Source organism: Lissotriton vulgaris, chromosome 4_1 (assembly GCF_964263255.1).
Source record: "Lissotriton vulgaris chromosome 4_1, aLisVul1.2, whole genome shotgun sequence".
Taxonomy (NCBI): domain Eukaryota; kingdom Metazoa; phylum Chordata; class Amphibia; order Caudata; family Salamandridae; genus Lissotriton; species Lissotriton vulgaris.
The window spans coordinates 27,959,676-27,985,991 of record NC_141691.1 but is presented as its reverse complement, the minus strand read 5'-3'; the positions used below and the strand labels follow the sequence as shown (position 1 = coordinate 27,985,991).

General features: G+C 45.9%; 1 protein-coding gene across 1 annotated transcript in view; it reads left to right on the top strand.

Moving 5' to 3' along the window:
- The window catches only part of LOC147718266 (nicotinamide N-methyltransferase-like), a 64,588-nt gene extending 45,319 nt beyond the window's left edge, over positions 1-19,269 (top strand). Inside the window, exon 3 of the mRNA XM_086966669.1 lies at positions 18,603-19,269. Coding sequence (XP_086822795.1) covers positions 18,603-19,038 — 436 coding nt within the window. The 3' untranslated portion in view covers positions 19,039-19,269. The remainder of the gene's footprint in view (positions 1-18,602) is intronic.
- Positions 19,270-26,316: the final 7,047 nt, after the last annotated feature.

The following is a 26,316-nucleotide window of genomic DNA, read 5'->3' as shown; positions in this document are numbered from 1 at the left end:
ATAATGCTGTAGCATTATTTCACGGATTTTAACTGGGTCATCTGTACGAGAGTTGGTTAAAGGGCATTTTAACACATTGATCTTATTAGAGGAGGCCAGCTCCCTTGCCTGCCAGGCCAAGAAACTACCTGTAAAATCACTCTCCTCATACGTTTTTTGGCGGTATTTTTGAAACAAGGCTTTACTTTGAGTATAGTAATTTAGTAAGATCGCGGTTAGCCTGATCCAGCTGAAGCTGGTTAATCACAGAGGGGTTGTTAAGGAAACAGAATATACACCCATTTCCCTTTGTCCCGTTTCATGCCAGAGCAGGTTTGAACTGGGGTATGCACAGGGACACGAAGTGCCCCCAGCACTGTCTGAATCGCATTCTCTGAATGCACCCACCCTTACCCTTACCCAATACACTGTAGCCTGTCTGGGTGGTGGTTATACCTCACTGTGACAGAAAACCTATTGTCCAGGCCTCCCCTACCGGAGTTTTGTCAAGCAGCAGGAGGTTGGACTTGTGTCTGTGGCTGCAGCATACATTTTGTGATGCTGGGGCTCTTTTAAACTATTACTGGTTAGGTAAGTGTGTACATGTCTTCTACCTCTAGAAAGGTGGAATTCTATCCCCACTGCCAGAAGTGTTGGGGGGGTAGGATTAAAAATGATTCGACACCAAACACAACATGTTTCCATGCAGCCATTCCAAAGTTAGCATTTACAGCGAGGGTATATCACACTGGCTGCATCACGGAACAGCCTCAGAGAATAGATTCTGAAAGCTGCAGAGGGGTCCTGCTCGTGCATGGGCACCCTTTCACATAAAATCAAGCACTCTGCCTTCAGGATTGATAAAGTCTGACATAGGAGTGACTTTTAGGTTTATATGTGTCAGTGATTAAAGGTAGATATAGGTAGCCTATATCTTAGTAAGGGGTGCATGCACCACCTTACCCAGGCTGCAGTAGTAGACCTGTGGTGCCCTTTTTGAAGGCTTCCCAGGGGGATGTATGATGTTACAACAGATGCTTTTACAATGCATGCCTTTACAGCACATAGTGCTTTGGGGCGCTGGATAGTGAATAGTTTAATTTACTATTCCAACTCCAGTCCCTTTGGATAGTAGGGAAGTTGTTGGATAGTAAATTAAACCTATTCCCTATCCTAGAGCGCCCCCCAGCTCAATGCGTTGTAATGGTTTGCGTTGTAAAAGTTGCGTCGTGAATGCACTGCGTGGTAAAGGTTGCGTTGTAAAGGTTGTTTACCTTCCCAGGGGTGTCATATTACATGTTTCAGCCCCTGGAAGGCCACTGGGGTACCAATGGCCTTGGTACTAAAGGTACCATATACTAGCGAATCACAAGGATAACCCAGTAACCAATCTGGAGTATACCTAATGTACATGCAATGAATTTAGAGAGGAAGCAGCTAGACTGGGGTCCTGAATGGCAGGGCACCAGCCAGACTAAAGTCGAGAAACAGTGAAACACCAGCAAAAAGTAAGCAGATCCTATTCTCCTACACAACCCTCCCCCCAAACACAGGGACATTAAACTAAACTTGACCTGTTGAGTCTTCATGTTCTAAGTGGAAATATCTGGGGAGTCCATCTGCATTGGCATGGTTACTCCCAGGTCTGTTTTCCACTGTATAGTCTATCCTCTGTAGGGAAATGGACCACCTCAGAGTTTGTGGTTTTCACCCTTCATCTGTATTAGCCATAAGAGAGGCTTATGGTCAATCTGAACAGAGAAGTGAGTGCCAAACAAGTATGGCCTCAGCTTCTTCAGAGCCCAAACCACAGCAAAGGCCTCCCTCTCAATAGCTGACCAACGTTTCTCTCTAGGGGTCAACCTTCAGCTAATAAAAGCTACTGGCTGGTCCTGACCTTCATCATTCAATTGTGATAGCACAGCCACTAACCCCAACTCAGATGCATCTGTTTGGACTATGGATTATTTGGAGTAGTTAGGACTTTGCCGAATTGATGCAGTGCACATGGCCTGCTTCAGTTCATCAAATGCCTTTTGACTGCTAACTGTCCACTGAACTTTCTTAAGCATTCTGTTAGTAGTTAAGCAATTCAATATTGTCACAATGGAACCATACACCTTGACAAATCTCCGGTAGTACCCAGTATGGCCCGAGAAAGCTCTGAGCTGAGTCTGGGTAGTGGGAGCAACCCAGTCCATTATGGTCATGATTTTACTCTGCAATGGTTGAACACAACCTGACTCTGCCCTTTCTGGCACTTAGTAGCCTTGATAGGTATGCCTGCTTTCACCAGGGCATCCAAAACATTTCTCAGGTGGACCAGGTGATCCTCCCAGGTGGAGCTTAAGACAGCAATATCATCTAGATATGTTGCACAGTAGTCTTCCAGGCCTGTTAGGACTTTATTCACCAACCTTTGAAAAGTGGCAGGCGCATTCTTCAGACCAAAGGGCATTACCACAAATTGATAGTGCCCACTAGGGGTTGGAAATGCTGTATTTGGCTTTGCATCATCAGCTAATCTGATCTGCCATTAGCCAGCTGTAAGATCAAATGTGCTCACAAACTTGGCTGTGGCCAAAATATCTATAAGCTCATCTGCTCTTGGTATTGGATGGGCATCAGGCCTAGTGACTGCATTTATATCTCTGTAGTCAACACAAAACCTCATCTCTCTCTTTTACCACCCTGGTTGTGAGGCTTTGGTACTAAGACCACTAGACTAGCCCAAGGGCTCTCTGAGGGTTCAATAACTCCCAAATCCAACATTTTCCGGACTTATGTCCTGATACAGTCCCTGACATGATCAGGTTATCTGTAAATCTTATTTTTAATAGGCAGACTGTCTCCAGTGTTCAGTTCATGAGTGCACCAGGTAGCCTGACTTTGAGTCATAGAAAACATATGTCTGAACTGACGGAGCACTTGTCTGCTATCAGTTTGTTGCTGATCAGTGAAGCTGCCTTCCAAATCTACACCATCTACTGACCAATCATCAGGGTTCTATGAGAGCAAGCCTGGGAGAGAGTCACTCTATTCCTCCTGTCCCTCATCAGTAGCCATGAGCAAGCCCATGTCTGACCTGTCAACATATGGATGCAGTCTGTTGACATGAAGCACCCCATGGGGCCTCCTGGGAGTTCCAAGATATACCAAATAGGTAACCTCTCCCCTCTGTTCAACAACAGTGTGGGTCCATTCCACCTGTCTTGGAGAGCTGCTGGGGCCACAGGCTCCAACACCCACACTTTCTGTCCTGACTGGTAAACAGCCAGTACAGCCTTTTGGTCATGCCAGGCTTTCTGAATTTCCTGGCTAGCCTCAAGGTTTTACGTTGCATTTTTCATGTACTCAGCTATCCTGTAGCTGAGACCAAGTAATAGTCCACTATGTCCTGTTTAGGGGGTTTGAGAGGTAACTCCCATCCCTCCGTCACTAGACACAATGGGCCTCTTGAGGGATGCCCAAAAAGAAGTTTAAAAGGGCTAAGGATCCTCCCTGTATGAAAATAAAAGGCAGGGTAGTAGGATGTCCCATCTCTGCCTAAACTTTTCTGGGAGACCCTTGATCAAACACTTCACAATTTTGTTGAATCTTTCAACTAAACTATTGCATTGTAGGTAATAGGGTGTGGGGAATTTTTAGTCCATTCCACATTCCTTCCACACTCCTTCCACACTCCTTCCACACTCCTTCCACATTGCAGTCAATTAGCTAGACATAAAGTGTGAACCTCTGTCTGATACTACCTCCTTAGGGAAACACACTCTTGAGAACACTCCCAAGAGGGCTCTTGCCACATCAGGTGCTGCAGTGGTCCTAAGGGTTATATTTTCTGGGTACCTAGTGGCATGGTCCACCAACACTAAGATAAACCTATGCCCTGATGCTGCCTGAGGAAATCAATGTCAATCCCCACTCTCTCAAAGGGAACCCCCACTACAGGTAGTGGTATCAGAGGGCCCTTTGTGGTTCCACCTGCCTTCCTACTGGTGTGACAGGTGACACAAGAGTCACAAAAATCCTTTGTGTCTTCAGACATGTGGGACCAGTGAAAGTGAGGGACAATTCTGATTCAAGTCTTGTTCTGGCCCCTGTGTCCTGCTAAAGGAATATAATGGGCTAGTGTCAATAGGTAGCCCCTGAACTTCAAAGGTATAACCAACCTCCTGGCTGCACCAGGCTTGTAATCTCTACTCTCTGAATACAGGAGCACTTCATCCCAATAGATCTAATGGGTGCCACTAGTATTCCCAGTAGCCTCAGCATCAGCAGCTTGCTGTCTGAGGAGTTCAAGAGAAGCGCAGCTCAGCTGCCCCTGCCTCAGATCTGCCCTGGGAGGGCCCCCTGTCCCCAAGAACTCAACCTGATCAGGCTCTAGCTCCTCTGGGACAGTTCCTTCTTCATGAGCACAATCATCTCCCTCAAGAGACTGATCATCACTCTGGGTCAGGGGGGAAGGCACTGTCTTAACACAACTGCTCCTTTTCTTGGAAGGCACCTGGTCTATTATTCCAGAATCCAGGGCCTGTTCAGTGTTAGACATTTTGACCTGTGACCTAATCACAGCAAACACATATGCAGAGATCCCTAACATTTCTGCATGGGTCCTAAACTCCACTTCAGACCAGGCTGACGTCTCTAAATCATTGCCAAGCAAGCATTCTACAGGGAGGTCTGCACTTACCAAAACTTTCTTAAGGCCAGTTACCCCTCCCCAGGAGAAATAACCAACTGCCAGGGCATGGTTTGTCCTGACATTGCTAGCTGGTAGAGTTCACCAAGTATGATTTGCCCAGGGTCCACAGGATCTTGTGTCACCATTGTGACACTTGCCCCTGAGTCTCTGTATGCCAAAACCTCCTTTCCATTGATCAAAGGCTGCTGTCTGTACTTGCCCAGGTTACTGGGACTCATAGAGGAGGACATATCCATGCCTCCATCACAGATCAGAACAGTCTAAGTTGGCGCTCTGACTAGGCCAGAGCCCATCTCAGTACCCAGGATTAACCCTACTACACCCTTCTGCTGAGTACCACCACTTAAAGGTGAACTAGGGGGAACAGTTGTCTCAGGGGCAATGGTGGCTGGAGTTGCATCTTTCTTAGTGCAATCACTAGTCCAATAGCTATTCTGTTTACAGATTTTACACCATGGTTTCTTTTGGCCTTTCTTCTTGGAAGATTGGGAATCCCCACCATTAGAAGCTTTTTGGGGGCTGTGTGAAGACTTCTGGTCTTTACCCATCTCCCCACCCTTATTAGGATCTTGTTTCTTCTGGTCAACACCCTGGTTCTGACCCATTTGTCTGCCTTCCATTCCAATTCTTGGGGAGAGGTCAGATCAGAGTCTATCAAGTGCTGATGCAAACGCTGATTCTGACAGGTATTAAGGATCTGCTTCCTCATGTTCAAATTAGACAATCCTGTATAATCACAAACTTTACCGCCCAGTAGCCAGCCCTTCAGATCCTTAGTAGCACAATCTACAAAGTCAACCTAGTCCTGCATCTGTGTCTTTTGCGTATCTCTGCACTGTATTCAATACTGCTCAAAATTATTGATCACAAACAAACTTGGTTTTGCTAGGTCCTGGGCTCGGCGGGCATCTATGGAAATCTACCAAACCCAGACAGTTTTGAATACTAGTTACAAAGGGGAGTACAGGAAGGTGTGGCTTGCATGGATCCCTCAAATATTACCTATCTATAAACCCCTGCAAACCTCACATTTAGCTAAACAAATTATATTTTCCTTTGATTTCTGCCTGGGATTACTACGCCAGCAGAAATGTCCTACCACCCAGTTTTCCCCTTAGTCTCTTGATACAAATGATACCTCACTTATGTGGGTGTCCAATGCAGAGACAACCTGAAAAGACACATAAAAGAAATATAGCGATTGGAGCTTACTGTGCTATCCCCTCAATCCCTATGTCTTTTTGCCCTTCCCAGTCGCAGGCCCATGGCCCACCCATACAAGTGTTTGTCTAATTTTACTCCGGAGAACGTGGGGAAGGGTGTTAGGAAATTTGAGTTAGCGCGGTGATCACTGACAGAAATAGAAGGAAAATATATTTTTTTTGCTAAATTTGAGTTTTGCATGGGATTCTTGGTAAGAAAATGCTGGGGGATCCATGCAAGCCACGTATTCCATGCTCTGCTGTAAGGATGGGCATTTATAAAGTAGATAGACACATTCAAAACAATTAGTAGCATAATAGAGTTTATCAATAGAAAATAATTGATTTTAAATTATCAAAATATAATAAAATGAAATAGACTGACATTCATTAGTAAAACATAGGGCACAAGGTGTCCTTAAGATAAGGACTGGATTCCATTTAACCCATAACAACCTAAAAAATCTTTACAAATAAAACATGTAGAATGACATCATTCAATACAGATAATTCAGTGTGGATATAAGCTTACCTTTAGATCATATATTTCAAATATTAAGGGACAAATAACGATGCCGGGTGGATCGCCACAGCATTGGTGGCTATCCATCCGTCATTCATGCCCGTCCGCCACCCATTTTCCCCCGCTATATTACTATGGCGGGGGAACGCGGCAGATGTAAACACCGTTCGCCGCTTTTCCGCCCGGTCACCTTGTGGCCGTGGCTGAAAATGTTTAATATGGTGGCAGTGTCTATTAGACACGACCAGCCATATTATGATGGGCATGCAGACATGCCTTTCCATGGCGGCAATGCCACAATGTAAATAGTGAACAGTGTGGGTGTATGAATCCAAGCACTGTAAAGATCCTCCGTTAGGCCCAAAGTTGGGCCCTCAGTGCTCCCTGTACCAGTCTTCTAGATCAAGACACCACTACATGGCTGCTGCTGACCAGAGGCACTATTCAGCCCTCCTGCTGTTGAGCCTAGCTCAAGCAAGGGAAGACAGAACAATAGCCATCCTATCAAAGGGAGGTATGACCACCTCCCAGACAGGGTTTACTACATTCGGCTAGTGTGTGTGCGTTTGCCAGTGCCACATAATCATTATGCAGGGCAGATTTGGTGTCTTCCATGCATAGTTCAGGTTCATAGAACTGGACAAAGGATATGGAGAGTATCCTCCCATTGTCCAGCCCTCCTTAGGGAGGGACACCTGGATCATCCCATCTTTTTCATTTGAGTACTTAAGGGTTTGCCTGTGGGTGGGTCCCTAGATCCGTTGTGGGACATAATCCAATTCAGACACCACTTCAACTTTGATCATCTGGGCCCTCTGGACTACGCTGGACTTTGCTCTGGGCATCAAGGCTGCCACTGTGAAAACTCCTGCTGCTCCTGATCTCTTTGTCCTGCTCGTCTCCTGCAACGGCCATGCCTGTGCTCCATGCAGAAAACCTTCCAAGGCATGTGGGCATCAAAGACACCTGAATGAATCTCCCTTGAATTGAAGGAGTCACTTCCCTGCATCTGCAGGCACCTCAACTAAGCTGATAGGTCTTCTGAGCTCAGCTCTTCCAGACTCATAAAGGTTCTGCAACACAGGTCGTGGTTCTTCACATCTCTCAAGACTTGGTCTGTACTCTCACCAAGTTTGATGCCAGTATCCCTAGTCTGATCTGGGAAATGGTACCCCTGTGCACCAAGTCGACTTGCCATTGCAAATGCCTGTTGGCTTACTTCCACCAAAATCTTTGGGCCCAGAGTATCTTCGATTTCAAGCATCTCCAGTGACCAAGATCTTTGTCCTAACTGCATCACTTGCACAGTGGGCCTGATTCTTTAGTGAGCTGCTCAAAGTCCTCTGCAACTCCGGTACCTCTGGCCTGTGGGTCCTAACGAGAGTCACCTTCGAGTTATTTTGGACTCCCCTGATTGGTGCAGACCTGCCCTGACTCCCCTGCTTGTGGTGGTCTCCTGGTCCTTGTTGGTCCCAACATTGCACCTTCTTTGATAATTGTGCCTGCTCCACTCAGCTGCAGTTTCAATGTCACCATCAGTTCCCCTGCAACACCTAACATCTGTGGTCATTCCTCTTCAGGGCATTATGTTCACTCCTTAGTGACATAGACTTTGTCCCCTCTGCTTCCAGGTTCCTAACATCTTGAATCCATATTTGAGTTCAACCAGACACTTTTGTCTTCTCCAGCAGCTGCATCTTCCTGAAGTCCTCCATTGGGTTCAACTGTGGTTTCTGAGGCCACTTCACACCTATGCACTCAGCTCCCCTGGCGCAGGTATACAGGTTCCTAATGTATCAACGGATAGGGTGGCTCTCCTACCATCTGACTTCCAAAGGGCTTCTTTGGGGTCCTCTTGGAAGGGTCCTTCCTCTTTAAAATTGCAAATGTGACTTACCCATTGACTTGCATTGATCCTGCAGTCATGTTCTCACACTGTACACAGTCTCCGTGGGGTTCTGGGTCACTTCCCTTGGGTGGTTCCTTGGGTCCCCGGCACTACGTCTTCTGGGCATGGTCTTGACTCGAGTCGTGGTTCGCACACCTCTATTTTGGTGTATGGTTTGGTCACCCATGGGCAACCACTGTGTTTTCTGTGCTATTTACCGGTTTCTTTTGCAAATTATTGTGATTATCTCCAGCTAGGAGATATCTGGATGTGTTGGGCAGTGTTTTATAATAAATTCCTATTTTTATAACTACACTGTGTGGATCATTTTTATTTATTCTATACATGCTGCTTTACACTCCCTTCTGGACTAAGCCTGAAGGCTGCTATCCTCAGCTACCACTTAAAGAGCTTCTGAGGTTGTCTAGACTGGTGCAGGATGCCCAATTACCATAGAGTGCATCATATACCACACCAGCCTCTCACAGTATACAATAAAACTATAAAAAGAAGGAAAGTTTAAATATCAAACAAGAAATCATGATGATTCGGTTGCCACTGACTCTTGAACTGTTATTAAAGATGTGCAGGTCTTTATTGTGATATATGCAGTTGCAGCATTCCACTTGGATAAGTTCTAGCCAAATTCTGCCAATGGCTATCCAACAGAATATTTACTCATGCGTGGCTCCAGGTTTGTAAGGTGGCAAGTGTGAGTGACATTTGGCCTCCCCTAGCATGATTTCCAATCCCTAGGAGGACATTCACTGCGATTTTTCTAACCCAGGTTGTTGCGGATTATCACTTCGATTGGTGGTCAGGAGATTACATGTGTGACAGCAAAATCAAAACGAGTATCTGCGCCCTCTGGTGCACCATGTGTTGCCATTCACATAGATTTTTCAGTGTGGAACGGGCTCCCAGCTCTACATCAATCAATCAATCAGAGTACTTGTAAAGCGTGCTACTTACCCGCGAGGGTCTAAAGACGCTATGGGGAGGGAGGGTGCTGCTACTGCTCGAAGAGCCAGGTCTTGAGGAGTCTTCTGAAGATGAGTAGGTCTTGGGTCTGTCGTATGTGGGTAGGGAGGGTGTGCCAGGTCTTGGTGGCGAGGTAGGAGAAGGATCTGCCATCGGAGGTCATTTGTTGGATGCGGGGGACAGTGCGAGGGCGATGCTGGCGGAATGGAGCTGGCGGGTGGGGGTGTAGAAGCTGAGTCAAAGTCAAAGTCAAAAAAGCTTAATTCGGTATGTAAAAATACAACCATATAGCAACAGACATAGTGACAAAACAACATACATAAATATCAGGTTTTTAGAAGCATGTTTCCGCTAAAATATGTACAAAATTTATCAAAAATAAAGCACAAAGTATTATAGAATTATTTCTGTGTACACTACAATATAGTGGCATTCATCTGATATTGATATATGTGCAAATTAGCCTAATAAAGTGCAAGTATTAATTACGTCCTTCCTAAAGTGCAATATGCATTTAGCAGCAAAAAAAAAAAAACAATACTTAAAAGGTCTAAGCTACGTCATAGTAAAGTGCAAGTGCTATGGCATTCTTTCAGTGCACAAAATACGATAGCAGCAATTATACAATATTCATATATGTGCAAATTAGCATGATAAAGTGCAAAGTGTCAGTGTCATCCTACCAAAAATACACAATACATTTAGCAGCACAAATTTCAAATACTTAGAAAAGATAAAGCATCATTGAATAAATTCATATAATAATTGACTTTCTTTCAGAAATACATTTTAAAATATAAGTGGCCACGTGAAAGCATACATCTGGGGTCTCTAGATTGAACATCATTTGCATCGCTGTTTGTATACCACGCGTATTATATTTTAAAAAGATGGGTTTCAGATAAAATTTTCTATGCAGAAGCTGAGTCTGCAGTTCAGGTAGGCTGGTCCGGTGTTGTGGAGTGCTTTGTGTGCGTGGGTGAGGAGCTTTAAGGTGATCCTCTTGTCGACGGGGAGCCAGTGTAGGTCTCTCAGGTGGGGGTGATGTGGCTGCGGCGGGGGACATTGACGATCAGTCAGGCCGAGGCGTTTTGGATGCGTTGTAGTTGTCGTAGGTGTTTGGCTGGGATTCCTGCGTAGAGAGCGTTGCCGTAGTCCAGTCTTGTGCTGATGAGGGCCTGTGTCATCGTTCTTCTTTTTTTGGTCGGGATCCACTTTTAGATCCTGCGGAGCATGCGGAGGGTGTTATAGCTGGAGGAGGAGACAGCGTTGCCCTGCTTAGACATGGAGAAAGAGGAGTCAAGGATGAATCCTAGGTTGCATGCATGGTCAGTGGGTGTTGGTGCTGTTCCCAGTGTGGTCGGCGACCAGGAGTCATCGCAGGCTGAGGGGGGGGGGGGTCCGAGGATGAGGACCTCCGTCTTGTCCGAGTTAAGCTTCAGACAGCTGCTACTCATTCAGTCGGCGACGAGCTTCATTCCCTCGTGGAGGTTGGTTTTGGCGGTGTGAGGATCCTTGGTGAGGAAGAGGATGAGCTGGGTGTCGTCAGTGTAGGAGATGATGTTGAGGTTGTGATGGCGGGCCACTTGTGCGAGGGGGGCCATGTAGACTTTGAACAGCGTAGCGCTGGGAGATGAGCCCTGGGGGACGCCGCAGATGATGTCAGTGGCTTCGGATCCGAAGGGTGGGAAGCGGATGCTCTGGGTTCCGCCGGAGAGGAACAACTTGTCTAGTCATGAGCCTTCTCTTGGATTCCGGGTTCTAGGAGGCGTGTTTTTAGAGTGCGATGGCAGATGTGTCGAAGGGGGCTGACAGGTCCAGGAGGATGAGGGCTGATGTTTCGCCGTTGTCTAGTTGGCACCTGATGTCGTCTGTGGCGGCGATTAGGGCTGTCTCGGTGCTGTGGTTTCATCTGAATCCGGACTGGGATGGGTCCAAGATGTTGATGTCTTCCAGGTGCCGGGCCAATTGCATGTTGACAATCTTCTCGATGACCTTTGCCGGGAAAGGGAGCCGGGAAATGGGCCGGAAGTTCTTGAGGTCCTTTGGGTCGACCTTGGGCTTCTTGAGGAGGGCATTGATTTCGGCGTGTTTCCAGCTATCCGGTAATGTCGCTGTTTCGAAGGAGATGTTGATGACCTCCTGTAGTTGGTGTGCGATGGCTGCGTCTGCTTTCTTGAATATGTGGTGTGGGCACGGGTCAGACAGAGATCCTGAGTGGATGGAGTTCATGACCTTGCGTGTCTTGTCGTCATTGACGTTGGACCAGGAAGTCAGGCGGTTGACGTTGGTAGTTTTCACAGGGGAGAAGGAGTCCGATGTAGTCAGGGTGGTTATAGTGTTGAAGTTGTCGTGGATGTCAGCGATATTGTGGTGGAAGAAGATGGCTAGTGAGTCGCACAGTTTTTGTGAGGGCAGGATGTCATTGGCTTTGGCGCTGGGGTTGGAGAGTTCCTTTACGATGATGAAGAACTCCTTGCTGTCGTGTGCATTGTTATCCAAGCGGTCTTTGAAGGAGGTTCTTTTGGCTAATCTGATGAGGTGGTGATGTCTGCAGGTGGAGTCCTTGTGGGCTGTGTGGTTTTCCGATGTGTGTTTGTGGAGCCATATCTTCTCCAGTTTCCGGCATGTGTGTTTGGAGGTCTGGAGCTTGTCGGTGAGCCAGGTGGCTCTCTTGCTGGCATGGCTGTTGGAGGGTTTCTTGAGCGGGGCGAGGGTGTTGGCGCAGTCATCCATCCACTGTCGAGGTTGCAGGCTGCGGCGTCTGGGTTGGTGGGTTCTCAGCGAGGGTGGTGATCAGCTGGTCTTCAGTGACTTTGCTCCAGCAGCGGCGAGGCAGCAGTTGGGTGCGGTGGTGCATGGTTGGTTTATTGAAAGTGAAATGGATGCAGCGGTGGTCGGTCCAGTGGAGTTTGGTGGTGTGGTCGAAGGCATTGTGGGTGCCTGTGGAGAAGACGGGGTCCAGCGTGTGGCCGGCTACGTGGGTGGGTGTGGTGACGAGTTGTCTGAGGCCAAGGTTGGCAACGTTGTAGATCAGGGTGGGGGAGTTGGCATTGTTGTTGTTCTCGCCGTGGAAGTTCAGGTCCCCAAGGAGGATGTACTCCTTAGAGGCGAGTGCATGGGTGCTGGCGAGGTTGGCGATGGAGTCGCTGAACTGTGCCCAGGGTCGGGGGGATCTTTAGATGAGTGTTCCTCTGAGAGTGGTGTTGGGGTTGGTGTGGATCCAGAAGTGGAGGCGTTCGGCGGTGTTCAAGGTGTCGTCTGTGTGGGTGGCGACCTTGAGGGTGGACTAGTGGACATTGGCTATTCCTCCTCTGATTCCATTGGCGCGATCCCTGCGGGTGATCTTGTAGCCATCCGGGATGGCTATGGCGATGTCGGGCACTGAGGAGTCGTTCCACCAGGTCTCAGTCAGGAAGGCCAAGTCTGGAGCGGAGGTGTTGAGCAGATCCCAGAGCTCAATGGTGTGTTTGCGTGCGGAGCGGGTGTTGAGGAGTATGCAGCGGAGGTGGTTGGGTCCAGTCCATGGAGGTCTGGTGGCTCTGTCGCAGGTGAAGCTGCAGGTGCGCAGGAGAAGGGTCCGTGGGTCCGTTTCGGGGCAGCCTGGAAGAAGGTAAAGTTTCAGCCGGCGTTGAGTTCTTGGAGGGTGCTGGCGCCGTAGTGGAGTCTGGTGTTGTGGCATTCGCGAGGTCCAGGTGTTCTGATGCTGGGTGCGGTCCAGGCATGGACGGGCGCAGACGGGCTTGTCTTAGGCGCGCATTCGGCATGCCAGCAGCGCGCCCGCTGCGCGCGTCCACTGCGCAGCTTTGCAGCATCCGGCATATATTGGGAGGTGGGAGGGAGGAGCAGCTGGGAAGCGGGAGCAGCGAGTGGGCAGAGGGTAGGGCCCAGCAGCAGGGAAAAAGTGGTACAGAAAGCAAAATGGGCACAAGGGGGGATAACGAGAAGAGCAGAGCAGAAAACAAGGCACGAAGAGGTGGAAACAGTGGCATAGAAAGCATAAGGACAGAGGACACTTACCAGCGGCAGTGGCAGAGGCAGCAGGGGCACACAATCAGAGCTGTGTGGAGGCGGAGTGACCTACCAGGAGGGTCAGGGGTCGCTCACCTCACCGCGCAGCGTCCGGCATATATGGAGAGGTGGGAGGGAGGAGCAGCTGGGAGGCGGGAGCAGCAATTGGGCAGTGGGCAGTCAGGGGCGCAGCGCTACATGGGGCACAGCGGAGGGGGATATGCGTGCAACAGAGGACAAAAGGGGCAAGAAAAAACGAGTGGAACAGAGGGCAGAAGGGCACAAAAAATGAGGTAAAAACGAGTGGCCCAGAGGGCAGAAGGGCACAAAAAACGTTTGAAACAGGCAAAAAAACGAGTGGAACAGTGGGCAGAAGGGCACAAAAAATTAAGAAAAAACGAGTGGAACAGAGGGCAGAAAGGCACAAAAAATGAGGGAAAAACGGGTGGAATAGAGGGCAGAAAGGCGCACAAAATGAAGGAAAAATGGATGGAACAGAGGACAGAAAGGCACAAAAACAAAGGAAAAACAGATGGAACAGAGGGCAGAAAACGAGGCACAATAGGGGGAGACAGTGGCACATAAAGCAAAAAGGACAGAGGACACTTACCAGCGGCGGACTAAGCGGCAGCAGGGGCATACAGTAGGAGCTGCATGGAGGGGGAGCGACCTACCAGGACTTAACAGCTCGAGCAGTGCAACATGCCTATTTCATCCCATTGACACAACAAGTTTTTATGTAAGTCCTTATAATTCTATGGAGTCAAATTCAGCAACTTCCTCCCACCTCGTCATTTTATGTGTTAAGTGTTGGGATGTTGGATTGTATGTACAGAAACTAAAACAATCCTCCTGACTCAATGATAACTATTTCAGGGATAACAGAGGTAGAATGACATTTTCAAACATTCCATACATGACGTAAAACTTGCAGCTGCATGTAGAGGAGCCTTTTAGCACCTCGGTGGAGTATGGTGATGCCTGTCAGTAGTAATTTCTTTTAAAAGGGTTTTATATAGCGCAAACCAGACACAGGAAATTGGGTATCAGAGCGCTTTACATGAGCACCTGATGGACACATTCATTTTTTTGCTAGGCACATGGAGATTACGTGGTTTGCCCTGTATCACAGGATGTTGAGCAGCATTGTCAAGACACAAACCCGGTTCCCTAGGATCAAAGGCGACTGCTCTAACTGTAAGGCTACATCCTCTCCCCAAGTTAGTAGTATATTCCCATAGTCAATTCAAGAGAGAACTACAGACTGTACGACTGCCTAAAATATTTTTTATTGATGTTTTTACCCTTCCAGAGGAGTAAGATCTGATATTGTGCAGCTTTGACTTGGGAATTTCTCTTGGTGTGAAATGTAAGTTTTAGTGCAGAATGAACCATGATTTGCTGCATGTGATGACTTGAAGTGTCCTGTCATGTAGATTGAGATTATGAAGCCTGGCCTTGACAGGAAAAGCACATTCTGCATGGTATCAACAAAGGATAGTGTTTGCAATAGGTGCAATATCTCCAGGAGAAGCTCTGTGTTATCATTAGAAGATGGGATGCTGTAGGATTTCAAGAGAGGCCCTAAGCGAAAGATGTACACTGAAAACGATAGGAGGGGATACAATTGAGTCCTGCCTCTTCTACCCAGAGCAGGGAGGATTGGTGTGAGAGAGAATCACAACTTTTTATTTGTTGTAAGCAATTGTGTAAGTGAGACATTAATCATTGAATGATTGTTCCTTTAATTGTCCATTATTCTTCTAGGGCGTTTAAGAGAGAGAAGTGGTTGATTATATTAAAAGCTGCATATGAGTCTAGTAGAATTACTATTGTCACTTAGTATTTGAGGGAATCATTCCAGTCACCATCCAGACCCAAACATTCACTGTCAGTCATAGAGAACGTTATGCTCTGCAATTAATTGCTTTAGTTGTGTTTCTATATGACATCTCAGTGCTTTGTCTTGAAGAGGCCGGAGAGATAGAGATGATATACTTCACATCTTCTAGGTTGGTTCCTGATTTGTTTTTTATAGAGGTGAGATCTAACCAATTTATTAGGGTGTCCCAAGCTTGCACTAGGTCAGGGAGGCAGTCGGCAGGTTGTTCAAAGAACTGCAATAGAGTTAGTAACACCTGTTATACAATCCCAGTAGTGGTGTGGTATGCATGAGTGCAGAGTGGGTGGTTTGTTTGAAAGATGACCAAGTGCCAACTGATTTCAAAGCTGTGCCGACTTGAGCTGTTCTTTGACTGGTTGAGAGAAAGTTGAAAGTTTTATCAGTTTCTCCTTACATACATGTGAGCATTTTTGACAACTTTCATTTCTGCTGTCTTACATGGAATGTTTGTGTTTAGTTTGACATACTCTTATAATTTATTTGGACTGTTTTATTGAAGAATCATTTTCCCTCAAATTGGTTGTTGCCTTGGTTTCAAATGTGTTATCATTTTGTTTAGTCTTTGTCCATAATGCCTAGCTTTGTCTGACAGTCCCAGTCACCCTCTTTATTGTTTAGATTGGTTGAGAACCATTTGGATGTTTTGTCTCTTTAGATTTGGGTGTCAATTCTTCATGACATCTGATATTGTTTAGTTGTAGTAGTTGTGCTCCTATTGTGGTTGGAAGTGGCATGAGAAGCAAGGATGGATTTGGTTGTTTTTGGTGTTCAGTAGACACCATATTGAGGAGAGGGAAATAATTAAATGGAGCTTTGATCATCTACTTAGATCCAGATCTGTTTTCAGGCTGTTTCCTTGGTGATTATCGATCTAAGTGTGAGATGTTAACATGAGTGAGCGTGAGAAGCAGGTAAGGAAAATCTTCATTGAGTAGAGAGAGCTAGAATTTCAAAGCAGCTTTGTCAACTCTACCTTTTAGTGATGAGGACAGGTTTGTTTTTTTTATTATGAATTCTATCCGTTGTCCTGAAAAGAGAGAGTTCTCATTGGGAGGGTGGTAGCTGGTGTAAATTTGATGTACCTCATTTGCAGATTTCACTTGTACTGACAGAGAAGGTAGAACTGTTTATATTCCATACTCTGGAATGGGTTTCTGTGAATGAGTGCCACTTAGTGTGGTTGGGATTGTCCAATATCGCAAGGGAGGAGACATTGTAAACAGGTTTCTCCTAGGTAAAGCAGGTCAAGGATATTTTTAATTTTTTTTAATAACTTTGTTTTTGAGTTTATCAAGGCAGGCAGACAACATTACATCACATCTGGGCATGTTGCCAACTTTCCCCACCATAAACCAACAAGCATATTCAAGAGTCAAAAAAACCTAAAGCCCTAGCTTACATATTCGATATTCCACCGACAAGTACCCAGGACAGAAGTGGAGTACCTGCCCCCGGTCTATGTATGCCTGTGGTACTGCGGCAATCAAGAAACGAGTCTACCCCATCCGCTCCTATCTAACCACCCCACCTCCCTGCCCACCCTAACCCAACATCCCCTTGACCCACCCCAAAACCCCGGAACCGGTGTGCTGCATGCGAAAAAAGAAAGAAAAAGACAAATTCCATGGATTATCCATCTTGCGATGCCCTGGCAGGAGTCGGAGCCTCTGTGAGTCTGAGCAGTCGCAGGTATGTAGGGCAAGTCACTTCATTAAATTCTTGTGACAGCAAGGCAAGGAGCAGGCGCCATACCTCCTGGAAGGAGGCTGTCGAGTCTGTGAGGGTGGCTTGTCGCTCCATGCCAACCACATACCACAACTTATGCAACCGCCCTGTATGCGAGGGTCTATTCTTGGAGCCCCAGAGAGATAAGATGTGATGTACAGCTGACCCCAGGGGGATCCCCATTTGTTTCCCCTATATAGATTTAAGTGTGAAGGTGTTTGCATTAGGTAAGCCTAGGAGAGTGTAGGCAGGGAATCGAGGAATCACTGTTTCAAAATAATTGTCTACATCTGTGAGGACTCCATCCCAAAATCCCCTCACCTCCCTGGACTCCCAAATTAAATGAGTCAAAGCTCTGGTTTCCCCGCACCCACTCCAACACTCAGAGCTGTGAGCTGGGTTAATTTGGTGTAGACGGGCCAGCTTTAGATGCCTGTAGGTGGCCACCTTGACCGCGGCTTCCCTGCTCCCAACATTCCAAGTTGTGAGGTGAGCCCTGTGATAGATATGTTGCTACTCTGTTGGAGAGAGACTGCGGCCTAGTTCCTCTTCCCACTGGCATTGGCCCACTGACTTCTCCTGCCGCACTGGAGGGAGCAGCATGGGGTACAATTCAGAGATCATTTTACAATCTGAGTGCTTGGAAAGGAGCCATTTCTCGAAGGTTGTAACTCCGGGGCACATATAAGGATGGAATAGCCAGTGGTGGAGCAGAAAGTATTGAAATCGTTTGGGATCTTTATTATTGTGCCAATCAGGCAGAGCAAAGGGATGAAGCTGTGAAGATAAAAAAGGTGACCCCCTGATCTGCATGGCGAGTCATGCCACCGAGGGAAAGCTTGAGCATCAGCACCAGGAGGGAAGTCCGGGTTATCAAAAAGAGGACTGAGAGGCGAGGGGGTCGGGGATATTTTTGAGGATCAAGTTTACAATGGAAAAATTATGTTTGAAATTGAGTGTAATATTTGCGGTATAAATTTGAAGAGGAAAGAATTCAGTGGATGCTCTGGCTGTCTGAATGAGGTTAATGGGTAAGTACCATTTGGGGCAAGACTTGGAGGACATCAGTCTCCTGGTGTTAGGTGTTACCAGTATCTGGAAAGAGCTACTGTGGGGACTATTTTGTTTTGCATCTTGATATCCAAGTAAAAGTCTATCAATGTGCTCAGAAAACAGTTTGGAAATAGTTTAAATTGGTTCCTATGATGTTTTTTGTGTGGGTGAGAGAGTTTAGTTGCATAAAAGCTTGATTACCAGCGAGGGGAAATGAATGCCCCATTACAAATCCACATATAACCTGTCATATGGAAGATGCACTGGTTGTAACAAAGCAATCAATGACTTGATCAAAATGCCTAAGTTTTGGAATTGCTAAGGAGTCTACTCATGGACATACACAATGCTCTTTTCTATCAAGCAGACAACTCATTCAAAAAAAGCAACATTGACAGCAGTATGTTTATGAGGAAGACAGTGAAGGGTGTAATGCAAAGACATATATATGATGAGTTCATAGATTGTGAATTGTTCAGAGTAGTACAAAGTCTGAAGCACTGGTCGTGGAGGCAGCAAACTTGAAACATTTCTATGAATTGTTAAATAACAGCCATCTACGCAGCATATTTTAGAAACATTTGTGATTCAGCAACTAAAAGCATGTCAATCAAGTTGTATCTCTTTCCTTTCAGTGAAAAATGGATTGAGAAGCAAGATATGTTAAAAACAAAACTAAAACAAGTTCCCAAACATGATGTCATGAGCTGTAACCCGCTGTCTCCCACCATTCACTCCCAGGCTGACTGTCTGGTCTTGGCACACTGTTTGGAGCACTTTGTCACAGACAAGAAGTCCTACTGCGAAGCTCTGAAAAATGTATCTTCACTGTTAAAGACCGGTGGACTTCTAATAATGTCTGCACTTCTCCAAACAACATTTTACATGTGTGGTGATGTAAAGTTTCCTGTTTTGTGGTTGGAGGAGGATTTTCTGAAGGATGCTGTCAAGGGGGCTGGTTATGTCATTGAGGGATTTCACATTTATCGTCGGCATTCAGAAAAGTTGTATTCTTTAACAGATTATAAATATCTTGTCTTTTTAAAAGCACGCAAAGAAAGAGAAATGTAATCTTCCAGTAGAGGAACTGGCCATAAGGCACACTGATGGAAAAGCAAGATTAGGGGAGTATGACATTTATTTAGCATTTTCACCATGATATCTTTATTACTTCATTTAAATCATTCAGAAAAGCTGAGCATGTTACATCAAGCTGAATATAAGATGTTGAGTGACAAGTGTGATTAGAACTGTTCATGAGTAGTTGATGCATAAATCCAATCAATAAACAATGACACCATCCGAACTAGTCTACATGCCTTTCTTTTTGAGAACTACTGACTTCACATGTTTTGATTTTAAGGTCACCAACAGGTGAGCAAGGAAGCCATTCCTTCTTGTTTAGTTACCCTCACACACTCGAGTGGTGTCATGCTTCATCATTGGGTCACCCCAACGCCAATAAGTCGGGGAGGGCTCAATCACAGTGTTGGGAGACCAGGGGGACTATGAAGAAAAAAAATCTCTGACAGATCCCCAGTTTCGCTTTATTTTTGGGTCAGTCAGGGATAATAAAAAAAAACTTTAAATGCCGGTCAATGTAGGAGTATTATGGTCCTAGGACACTAGTGCCAACATGTTTCAGTCCACATGCGGCCATAAAGGTCCAGGACTTTCTTCAGGGCTATTGTTGGCCTCCCTGGGGTTCAGAAAATGGTATTCCCTATCTTGTCAGTGAAGAAAGGGCAGAGTAGCTGCTCCTTATGTGTGTGATAAACAATGTATCTATCAGGTGTGGGTCTCCATCCAAACTTTGTGGCACTAGGGTCTAAGGACCATAATACTCCTACACTATCTCACATTTTAAGTTTTTTTAATAACCCCGACAGAAAGTGACTTGCTGCACTGCACTGCACTAAATCCTCACAAATATGCCTGTAGTTTGTAAACTAAAGATTGCTTTTTGTACATGCTTTTTACTAAGACCTACTTTCTAATTCCTCACAAGGTCTGTAGAGATAGGAATTCAGGTGATCTATTACCTCTAGAAAAACATTTGTGACATGCTTGTAAGTTTGGCAGAGAGATTACTCCATTCCAGATTTCCCATCCACATGGTTACACGTGTCATATGATATAATTTACATATAATGTCCAGCTCTATTGTGACAGAGTAATCCTTTAACTTAACTCTAAATCAGACGTAAACTTTTGAATGCATATTTACCGTGGTACAAGGTGCTGTTTGGTGGCAGGATTGTTTTTTTGCAAGAATAGGCGCTTTCCTGCACTGACACAAGCGTGAGAGGTGTTTTCTTCTTTCGTTGTGTTCTGCAGAATGACAATGACGATGTGCTTACCCCACAGAATGGTTCCTGCTATTGGAGACTGTAATACTTGGAGGACAGTTCTTTCTGATGTTTATACTATCAGTCATAGCACGCCTGTAATATCTGGTCTGAACGCCGACAAGAAGAGTATTTGAAACCAAAAATATAGACCCAATGCTCATCTGACATGAGGATAAAAAGGGAAGAAAAACCTCCTCTATATATAAAGCCCCTTTTCAGAAAAAGATAGTTGTGGCTATAACAACTAAATATGCCACAGACACTGAGAACCCTCCTCCTTCACAGGAGTTTGGCAGCGACTTTCCTTCACAGCACTGCAGAAGTTACCATAGTGCACCAGAAAGTCCAGGAGTTTCTGATGGTGAAAGCAACTGAACTTTTATTACCACTGAGACCCCAGATAGAAAAGTAGCCACTCCAGAGAGATTAAATTGAACCGTATCTTATATTGAGAGAAGTAATACTGTCAGGGGGAGTGCCTGATTATTATCAGGTGTGGACAATTCTTGGACCAGGTCTCCATAAAGAGCAATACATCAAACTGGTCTTCTATTGGGTTGATGAGGCTGTGTTCATGGCAGAGGAGGGACTTACAGTTCATAACCATGTGTGTAACCTTTGTGTTAGTGGCCCTCACCTCCTTTATGCATGTCAAAGGAAAATTACACTGGGAGCTCTTTTATACCCCATTTCAAAACCTCGCACTGGGCATGCAAAACCATGGAAATTGGCCTAAGGTCAAGACTCATGTCGGCAGAGTTTTTGAGGGTTGAGGGTTTAGGCCAGGGGTCATCGCCATTCGGCCTATTTGGGCATGGAGGCTGCAGATGGGATTGCCGTTGGTATGCCTCTAGCGTGATAGTACGGTGCTCGCTTCCAGCTCCCATTTATAGGACCAAGAAACTAGTAGAGCGCTATTCTGCTTAGTGTCTCTATGATATTTCAGCCCACAGGAACTCTATGGCTGTTTTACCATACACGTTCAGCACCCAAGTTAACAGCCCAGTCCTTTTGAAATGGCAGAAATGGCAGATGTATTTAAACTAGCTGGCAATTTTTGAAAACCTTTAAAACACCAAATTCAGGTCAAATGACAGTTAACAGATTCAAAGCTTTCGAGCCTGCAAGTAATTAAACAAAGAGCTGTGCAGTGCTTTATCTCACGATATGATCGCGACTGAGGATGACATACACTGCAACTGCGCACCCTTTAAGTGATATTCTGGGAATACGTAACTTAGTATTTTGACATTCTTCCTATGTAGGTCGACTGGCATCCACAGTTCCTGTAGAAATCCAGACAGGGTGAGGATGTAATTCTCCCTTCCTTTCTGCCAGTGTCTCGGATCAAGTTAAACCAGCTTATGCAGCAAAATGGGCTCTTGCACTAGCCCCTGCCCATATCAAAATATTGTCGGCTGGGATAAAGACTCTCTTTATCGTGTTATACCTATAAGGCCCATCTTTCAAGAAATTTCTAATATGGAACACACATAGCATGGCACTATAATTGAAAATACAAAACGGCCTTGAATATATCCAACACATTTTTCAGTCAAAATCTAGCACTTGAAAGCATACATTGTAATCTATAAATGTGAATTTAGTACATCATCCGTAAGGTAAATGTCATCGACGTAGGTAACATGTCTGGGTCAATATCATGTAGAATTGACATAATACGCAATAAATAGACAGCCTTCTCTGCACTTGTTTTTTTAATGAAATACACAAGGCTCCCAATGGCTATAAGAACAGCCCAGGGCTATTTGCTGTGTGCATTATGTTAATGCTACACAATATTGACCCAGACACATTTTCGGATAACCTAAGTTGATGATATTTACCTTGCGGATGACGAGCTAAGTCAACATTTATCCAGAGTCGATTGCATAATATTGGGATTTGCTGAACTTGGCTACAAGTTCTATTTCAAGAATTTGAATGCAGTTTTTCTAAGTGTCCTTTTCCTAAGATATGAACTTGCACATGGGAAAAGTAGTCCGGCACCTCATTTTTTTCCTTCATTACATTAAAAAAATTGCATTCACTACTAGGATTTCTTAATTTTGGCAGCACATACATACAAAATTGAGCACAATGCATTAAACCTCTTTTTAAATTAATTCATCCTCATTTTTCCAATAGACAGTGGACATCAGAACACACAGATAGACTCAGATCATTCCAATCTGATTTACTTGCCACAAGTCACTTACATACACATGTAAATACTAAAAACCTGGTCATCTGGGTTTTACCAGGTGTAATTGGATTTACCTATGATATTTTTAATGAACATAAAACAGTGCTGATTGTATATAAGTTGCATTTATATTCCGGTGCTGAAATGAGTTTTGCTTCCACAGAACAAATACTGACGGCTGTGCAGCACGCCACCCTTGAAGAGCGGCCACTTGCACAAGGGAAACCCATTATTGTCATCACTCTTGTGTCAGCCTTAGAGGCCGTCACAAAGGCTAGCCTTGCAAGCACTAAAGCACTCCATCGGAGATGCATACAGTCAGCAACGTTCTTAACAGCTGTTGATGTAGATTTCATCTGTAACCCATCTTTACAGACACAAGCATTCCTACAGTATGACAGTGTATAACTCATGAGATCTTCTGTCTTACCTCTTGAACAGTTTAAATCTATTGGGGCTGATTCACAAAGGTAATCTGAGACAAAAGTATAACTTTACAACTTTTGGCATTCACAAAGATCATCTACGAGACATATTTTTATGTCTTCAGTTCGGCAGTACTCTCCGCATCCGGGCCATAGCCTCTGCACCCGGGCCATACACTCCGGCTCAGGCAGTACTTTCCGGCTAGGGTCAGATGAAGTATAATTATTGAGCCAGAATGCAATTTGTATGAAAGGAAACATTAGAAATGTGTGATAAATGGTAGAGGAGATCATGAAAATCAGTTTGGGTGAGGAAAGGGACACTCTATCTTTTGCCAGAATAGGTTGCTCCTTTGCATCATAGTACAGTTCCCACACTCCACTCAGTGTTGACGGTAGTGTTAACACTACTTTCAACACAAAGGGTGATCCCCTTAGTTTTCACAATAGTGTTGACTCTACATTCAATGCTGAGGATAGTGCAAATTGTACACTGCATGTACCATGATACAAAGGAGCAGGCTTTTCTTGGGTATGATGTTACACCCTTTAACTCGCCCAAACTGATTTTGCCGGGCTGGACATATGTAGTAGGGGAGAGACTACTGGTGCAATCAAAACTGCAATGGGGCTAGTGCAGGGATTGATGGCTGATCAGGTTCCCTGCACACTGCTGTGCTTGGGCTCCAGATCAGAGAGCCAGGACGCATGGGCTCACTGGGACACCGACAGCCAATTGGTGGACGGTGTAAGGGAAGTGGGTCCCCATAGCTTGATGTCAACAAAGCAATATAATAGAAACAAGAGGAACAGTCAGGAACAGTGTAACTTGACATTTGAAAAACCCAGGATAATAGAACAACATTGGTGTTAGACCTGACATCATTGGCTTGAGTCTCCCCTCCATTTTGTTCTGTTTGCCTCCTCTGTTTACGATGTTTTTGCTGGATAATGCTTTGGGCACTGTGCCACTGCTGATCAGTGCCACGGTGCAAGTGCTCCCTATGTTAAATTGCTGTATCGATTGAATTCCATGTTTGGCTTATTTGGTTTACTGTCAGTCCCTAGTCTAGTGTACCAGGAGTGCCAGGGCTTGTAAATACAAATGCTGCTCGTGGGCCAGCAGCACATGTTGTACCACCCACAAGAGTGGCCTGGTAAAAGTATGTCTACAGGTCTGCCATTGCTAGACCTACGTGCAGTCTAGTACTGTCACGCTGACTGCGCAAGTACACCTACTTGCCAGTCCCCAAACCTTCCCCTAACTTCATGTTAGTCACCCCTATGGTAGGCCTGAGGGCAGGGCGCATTGTAAGCATAAGGTAGGACAAGCCCTGATGTGTGTGGCATGTCCTATAGTGAATTACAGCCATATTCGTTTTCACTATTGTAAGGTAACCTGCTCTCCATTAGTTAGAATGGGCTGCCTGGGTTATTAATGCTTTAATCCTAGCTGGCTCGGGGAGCATGGTGCAATGTCGAGTTCGGTATCCCTGAACTCGGGGTTTAATTACGCATCCGGTTGTGTGGATGGTTTTTGGACTCTGGGCTTGAAAATAGCACTTTTAGAAAGTTGCTTTTTTCTTGTCTAACTATTTCTGGTTTCTGCTAGTTTGGTGTGTGTGTGACAGGAGCTGGGTGGCTCCAGAGATATGCTGAGTCAGTGTGGGATGAGTGGGACATTTGCATTGAGAGTAGGGGGAGAGTAGCTTCTGATAGCCTGCCCTGCCTGATACAATGCTGGCTCCACCTCCTGCCAGGCGACTGATGTCTCTGTGCCTGCCAGGGACGATCCTGGCCCCACCTCCTGCCGGGAGGCTGATAGCTCTGCTCCTGCCAGTGACAATACTGGCTCCACCTCCTACTGGGCGGCTGAGGACTCTGCCCTGCTCAGTGAATAGGCCAGGTGCCTCTGCCTTGCTACACCCACAACAGACCCAGGATGTTGGGAAATTCCCCTGCATGGACAAAGGGATCAAAGCCAAAAAGGAACCAAAAATTTAGATCACTTCTGACAAGGAACCCTGAAACCAAGGACAAGAAGCCTGCTGATCCAAGGACTTGCCTACCCCTTCTGCCAGTGTGCTGTTTGCTGGGGGGAATCCTGCATTCCTTCTTTATTTTTGCCAAGGAACGATGTCGACGAATCCAGCTCGACTTCGTGACTAACGGCTCCAGTGTCCCGCTTCCTCGACACCGGCTGCCGGGCCCGATCGACGCCAGCAGCAACGCCAGTGAGTAGTGAGTTCGGCTCCAGCTCCAAGTGACCTCGTGTCTGCACCGCTGCTGATCGCATCGACTTCGAGCCCTCTCGACGCCATGAGCGCTGCTCACTCTTGCAACACCATCATCGACATCGACGACGACGCTGTATCCTGCTTTACCTCGTGAGCGCTGCTCCTACCCGACATCGGTCGACGCCGCTGCAGGTCGCCCAGACTCCGAGGCCGGATCGACGCCGGAGACACGACGCCTGACATCTCGACGCCGCTGATCATCGTGTGCTTCGCTTTTCCAAGGTACTGTGTTATGGGGTTCTGCTCGACTCCGGGCTCGACGTAGCGCTCCTCGCGGTCGACGCCGAACCCTTTGGATTAACTTTGCCTCGACGTCGTGTGACTCCCGTGTGGGTTACATTGTTGCCAAGAACTGTGTTTTAAAGAAGAAGAGTTGCTTTTGATTCTAAAGACTTTTGTGCTAAGAAGAAACTACACTTGAACCATTATTTTCCCTTCCAAGAGTATTTATTAAGATTGTGATATATTTTTGTCGTAATTTGGTCTTGTGCTAAGCCTTATATAAAAATCCTTATTTTTATAATACTACTGTGTCGTGTCCATTTGCAGTGTATTCACTTTATTAATGTATGTGGTCATAAATGCTTAACACACAGCCTCTGAGATAAGCCTGTCTGCTCTGCCAAGCTACCAAGGGGGTGAGCAGGGGTTATCAAAGGGTGTGATCCCCTTGCCCTGACTAGAAAAGGTGTGTCCCTATTTGTCAGAAGTGCATACCTCTGCCAAGTAGAGACAGCCGGTTCTAACAATTGGCAATAGCAAGAACAGAGAAAAACATTTGGTCATACAGTCAGGAGCCACAGGCATATTAACACACATATGCAGAGGCAGAGAAAACCAGATAACAGCTGCGAGTACTCATGCAGTCGGTACACAGGAGGCCAGCGTGGCACCCAGTGGTCCTTGTCATCTGGGTCATGCATTTGAGGTGTCTTCAGTGGTGAATGAAATGTGTCCCTGCATATCTCCTGTGGGAGTTCAATCACAACCCTGATATATCTGGTATTCCCACTGCAGGAGTTAAGTGGGGTGTCAGAAGCTACTTATGCAGTCTGCCCACCTGACTGGTC